The 6,000-nt window shown below is 36.5% G+C and overlaps 1 protein-coding gene across 7 annotated transcripts in view; it reads left to right on the forward strand.

The window, feature by feature from the left end:
* PUM2 (pumilio RNA binding family member 2) overlaps positions 1–5,438 on the forward strand; it is a 2,101,998-nt gene extending 2,096,560 nt beyond the window's left edge. For 5 of the 7 annotated variants that reach the window (XM_069605906.1, XM_069605905.1, XM_069605902.1 and 2 more), the window contains one exon: positions 3,316–3,588. In XM_069605906.1, the coding sequence (XP_069462007.1) occupies positions 3,316–3,447 (132 nt within the window). In that variant the 3' untranslated portion in view covers positions 3,448–3,588. Of the gene's footprint in view, positions 1–3,315 lie in introns of all 7 variants that reach the window. The other 2 variants (XM_069605904.1, XM_069605907.1) reach the window with 1 other exon arrangement.
* Positions 5,439–6,000: the final 562 nt, after the last annotated feature.

The following is a 6,000-nucleotide window of genomic DNA, read 5'->3' on the forward strand; positions in this document are numbered from 1 at the left end:
GGAAGTATGTAGAGCTAGTGTTGAACAAGTTTGCTTTTGGGGAAACATTTTGTAAGATGATTCTTCTAAACATCTTAAGAGCAAGAAGTTAGGTAAAATGAGCTCTTGTATTCCTTCCCAATAGCAAGAGGGACCAAACAGGTGTGCCCGCTTTACCCATTATTCTTTGCTTTGGAAGTGGAATCGTTTGCAGCAAATGGCAGAATGAGCGATTATGCACAATCTTTCACCCATGGAACCCTCTTGATCTAGAATTTGCATGCTTGCGGATGATGTTATATTCATGCTGACTGACCTGACTCGGTGATAAAATCATATTATATCAGGGATCCCACAACTGTACGACTTCTGGCTGTAAATAGGATCTATATTTGGAAAACTAGCCAGAATTCCCATGCTAGATGGTTCATTAGTCGTAGAATTGGGAACACCAGAAGAGAAGGGTGGAAGAAATCCAAACACCTTGCTCTTCATATTATTACTATCAGCAAAATGGTGTGACCTAAGACAATCGGGGAAGAGAGAACCACCGGATGTTAACATGTGGTTAAATAAAGTGTGGCAGATTCTTACAATGAAAAAATCTTGAAAGCACTTCAGGCACGCCTCCAGATAAGGTCCGTACCAGGCCTTTTTACGCATCAATATTTTGCAAATACACAGCTTATTATTTTTCTGTGTACATTTACTCACAGGTTTATAGACGAGGGCAGTGCCAAGGCTGCTTTTGATTTTTATCTACATGGATGTTATTGCAAGCCATGGAGAAAAGCCTCTGAAACAGAATGTATTTCTCTGAAGCCTTTCAAAAAAAGAAACTGCACACTGTGATGAAAGGAATGGTTTATTTTCGTTCAGCTTCTGCTGTGCTGTGTAGATGCGCATGGAGCAAACGGAAGCGCTGTACATACTTATTTTATTAGTATTTTAGGATTGTATAATTAATAAGATGGAAAACTAGGTTGGAATTGAGACTTAATCTTTTGTGGCAAATTATCCTTTTTTCCCCCCAGTGAAAGCAAACCAGAATTGGGCAATTGTATTTTTCAGAGTTCCTGTGCTGTCTGTATAATCATGCAGAGGCAGATCATTTTTACATTTACTGATAATTAGATTTACACTCCAGTTATAAAAACGGTGTGTAAAATGATGAGTATGCACGGTCTAATTTACATCCATTCAACCTTGCATTCAATGGGATACATTACTATAAATGGTCAGTGGCAGCAGAGTATTTGCTCAAGGGTGAGTGATTGTTATTACACCAATCACAGGTGTTATAGCCTCTCAAATCTTCAAGACTACAATTAAAACATCCAAAACCTGACTCTCCAGGAAATGCAAGTGCTGTTCAGAAACAAATTAAAGTTACATTTGTAGTTGAAATAGAAACTCAGCAAAACCTGTCCCTTTGACCATCCAGATAGGTATTTAACTTTATGTACCGCTTCATACATACATGGTTCATCCAATATCTAGGCACTGTGATTATTATACCTCAGTCGATACTCATTTTACCGACCTCTGAAGGACGTTAGCCAATGAGATAGCTCAGCTGGATATGAGATAGCTCAGCTGGATGAGCGGTTGTTGCGGTGATCTGTGGGTTCAAATCCCGGCAAGGCCAACTCAGCCTTGCATTTCGAGGTCTATAATGGAGCATCAACTTCAGTTTGGTGATTATTGTGATAAATCTGTTCTATGTACAGCGTTTTGCCAAAAGCGCTATATAAATAACCATTTGACCATGAGTTTAGGTATAGATTTTAGTGTGGAGTCCTTGCCTCTATGCACTATTTGAAAACATTGGCATATCATTAGTTAGACAATTCTGCTATCGAACCTCAAAACCCACAATAAAATTAATGTTTGCTTTACTATGTAATTAGGTTTTTTTGTGTTTTCAACATTCAAATGCATACAGGAGAGATCAAATGGCCAGACCTTCGAGAAATAATGAAAGGTGTATTTTGTCACAATGCAGAAAGCTGCTGCATGGTAATGATTTCCATACAGTTTTGCACATGTCGGCTGGATGCCGCATACATTGTACTCTCTTGCAAAAGAGAAAAGTCATTTTTACTCTCATAGATTATTAATAGGGAGTAAAACACTTGCAACTCAAAATCTTATCTGGTGCACTGACTTCAGGGAATATAAAGTAAATTAGTTTCTTCTAGTGTCGTCAGTTGATTGTTGCTGTATGCACTGAAGTTGCCCACACGGCTACGGGCACTAGGCTTTGCTGACTAAAGCGACAATGGGAAGAAAAGTAGTCATCAAAAGATTGGTTAGGATGTTGGTGAATTCCAACTGCAAACTCAGTCTTTTTGGGACCATTCTGTACAGAACGATTATGGTTCTTTTATGTAACAAAAGGAAAAGTGATATACCTGGAAACGATGGGCACATTGGGGTAGGTGAGAAGAAAACATATATTATGACTTTATATTAATAAGCCAACGAATATGGTTTGTAATTGAACATTTTGTATTTTGAGTTGTCAGTGTCCTTAAAATCTAAATTTGTGGACCATGTAAAGCCAATATTGGCTGTTGAATGTTATCGCAAATCTTAAATAAAATTGTTATGGCGATATAAATATGAATACCTTCAGTTAGCATAATTACTGTTACCAACTAATTAAGCACTCAATCTTCAAACTATCCGGGATGAGATGTTCTTTCTCTTTTTTGTGCACAAAAGGCTGCAATTGGCACAAAGTGTATGCAGATTAGTGGGCATGCACACCATGCCCAGTAGAGCAGCGAGTGGCTGTACATTCGAGCTTACATGCAGCAAAATATGCATCAACTAATAGCGACACATGCATAACCTTTCACCGCCAGTAAAGCCAAAGACTTGTCCCCTTCTACAGCAGCACACATATAAAACTCTGCTGGCTGGATGTCCTTGCCTTTACTTGGAGGTATGTTTGTGCTTCTTTTGGATGTACATTTTGCTGTGTACATGGGTGAATGTATAGATGCAGCTGCACTCTTGGGGGGTGGGGGGGTTGGTGCATGCTCACAAAGTCTACATACATGTTGTGCCAATTGTAGCTATTTATTCATTTGAATCCTGAAAGTTAAACTGGTTCAACAATGGATTCCTGAAATGGCTTGTTTTCCTTTTTATTCATTGGTTATTTGTAATGCGCCATATACAGTAAAAATGGTGTTTCAAGGAGCATCAAGACAAAGGGGGGGTGAAACATAAATCATGTAGGTGTTTATGCATATGCTTAAGTGTTATTTTAAGATTAATATTATGACCTTTAAAGAGCATTAACCATGTTGATTTTCTTGTTTACAGATTCGTCCCCACATCACAACACTGAGAAAATACACCTATGGAAAACACATATTGGCAAAGTTGGAAAAGTACTATTTGAAAAACAGTGCTGACCTTGGCCCAATTGTGGGACCACCAAATGGAATGCTGTAATAAGATGCTTTCAGATCAACCCCATCAATATGCATTTTTATTGTGAATGATCAAAAGTGCAACTTAACTGTTAATGTTCAAATTTTTTTAAGCCTATTTATTAACTGTTCATCCATTTGTAATTTTTTATGGTCCTTGTGTATATTTTTGGAGAATTTGTTATGAAATCTCTCCAACCCTGATGGGAGACCTATCTGATTGTCTTGTTGTGTAAAGCACAGAATGCCTGTATATGATGTAATTGTATCAATATAGCTGTCACATATTTTGTACATTTTTACCTTGTAAAGTCACTGTAAAAAGAAGTGGTAGTTTTTAAAGGGAAAAGTGCAGTATTCTTTTAACACACTTGCTTACAGTTTGACAGGTCTCCTAACAGTATAGCACAACAGGTTTGTAGAAGTGTAAATAGAATTCTGACATTCGTTTTGTTCCCTTTTCTGTGGACTGTTTTATACTAGATTACGAATGATTTGCTTGTGTGTTAGACATAAATAGTTAAGTTGTATTTTGGTTGTTCACAGTATACAGTTTAAAACTGGGGCATGACATGTTCAAATGTCCCTCCTTCCCAGAGTCTTCCTTTCCCCATGACTGAAAGTTAGTAAGAGTACGGCTAACGTCCATTGCCTTCTTGAGGGCACTGTGCAGAGATTTACCTGGATTCATAAATTGCTCAGTAGACTGGTACTATATAAACAATACAACTCAAGGGCTGTAATTTGGGCTACCTGGAACCGACTTAAAAATTGGTTTCACTGTGAAACTGTAAACAAGCTTGCATATCCACATTTTGTAACGTTTCAATGTATCAAAATTTGAACATTCAGCGTTGCATAGGGGAATGCTTCAGTTTTTCACACCCCATCAATTTCAGGTCGCTCAAAACATTGCCCAAGGGGAGAAAAAGCTTTGTTTCTATGTTTTTAAACTCAATGTACATACATCAATATATTGGCCTACAAACTGCAGGAGTAAAATCATGATTGTACCATCATATGTAAAGTTCATGGAGTACTAGGAAACAAGTCTTTTCAGTCCACTTTGTAATGCTGCAAATGTGGGCATTTCATTGTATTTCTTGCATATAGAATTGTCTGGCAGAATAGGAGTGTTGAGCATTTATTTTGCTTCTTTGCAGTAAATGCAAAATGTAGCGATAGTTAGAAATGGGGCCACATTAAGATATCTTTGATAACTCAACATTTACTGTAAGCATGATTAAATATCTAGCCTTCTTTTGCTTCTTATAAATATATGCATTGTATACATGTAGGTAATAGGTGTAAGTTTACAGTTTGAAAACAGATCTTATTTCAGTGTTTATTACAAGCCTTGCTAATTTAGTAGTGAAGCTTAAATTGGTTGTACAGATGTACATTTGTAAACCTTGATGCTGTAAATGTAATTTGTTTTACACCCTTTTCAAAGAGTTTTCTTTTACATTTTAGTGTACATTCATGTGTCTGCCTTCCCTCACCCTCGTTTGCTCGATACATACTGTTGTACAATGTACATTTATTTCTTTAAATCAAGAAATTCTCTTTTAATTATATCTTTATATGGCTTTGAAAATATGAAACCGCTTTCTTTTTACCTACAATGGGAAACGTTCTTGTTTCTCTTTATAACATAACTATTCAATCTCCCGTTAAGGGAATTTTTGGGGATAAAATAAAAAAGTTTGGCAGTACAATGTGCATAGAAAGAGGATTGAAATGAGACATTTATTGTGGAAACGAATGCTTCTTCCATTCATTTCAATATGGCTCGAGTTATTCCTTTGTACAGAAGAGTACTGTATTTTTTCAATAGCCTACTCCAAACCAAGAGAAAATTTGTAAAATATTGTCAATTTTTTGCTCTGAACATATGACAATGTAACAGTAATGATGTACATTTACAAGCGGCCTTATGTACATTTCCCACTGGTCTTTTTAAAGGCAGAATTGTGAGCATATGTGTATAATTAAAATTCTTTTTAATCCGTTGCCTATGGAAATATTTTGAAAAAAAAGTCATACTTTGTATATTCTGTTTCTGAAAGATAAAGAAAGTGCTTTGTATTTTGTTAGTCAGTATTTTGTAAAGACAATTCATTTTGGCGATCTGACCTCTTTTGAACCAACCCCCTGGATGTGATGTCCTTAGCTCTAGCAGCATACACAATTACATGAGACTGTTAAACAAAATAAACCAAGAAGGGTGCTGTCTGGGTGATGAATTCCATGATGTATTCTTTGACTACAAACCTTTTTCTTATGCTGTTTTGATGATAGGTACTGTATCATGGTTTCTAATCCAAAGTTACATTTTAATTTTATTGGAAACAAAAGCCGATTTGGTGTCAGATTAATTGTATTCATGTACCTTTAATCTCACAATTGCAGCAATCCATCTTGTGCAAGTAAGATCGGGGATACGTTTAAATCCTTTACTAACTATGCACTTTTGCTACTGTGGAATGTTAATTTGCCTGGCAGATCAACCCACATTTCCATTGCGACTGAGTTCTTCATAAAATGTCACTTGGTATCAGTTACCCATGCCAGT

This window comes from Ambystoma mexicanum, chromosome 4p, assembly GCF_040938575.1.
Source record: "Ambystoma mexicanum isolate Mex_15411 chromosome 4p, UKY_AmexF1_1, whole genome shotgun sequence".
NCBI lineage: Eukaryota > Metazoa > Chordata > Amphibia > Caudata > Ambystomatidae > Ambystoma > Ambystoma mexicanum.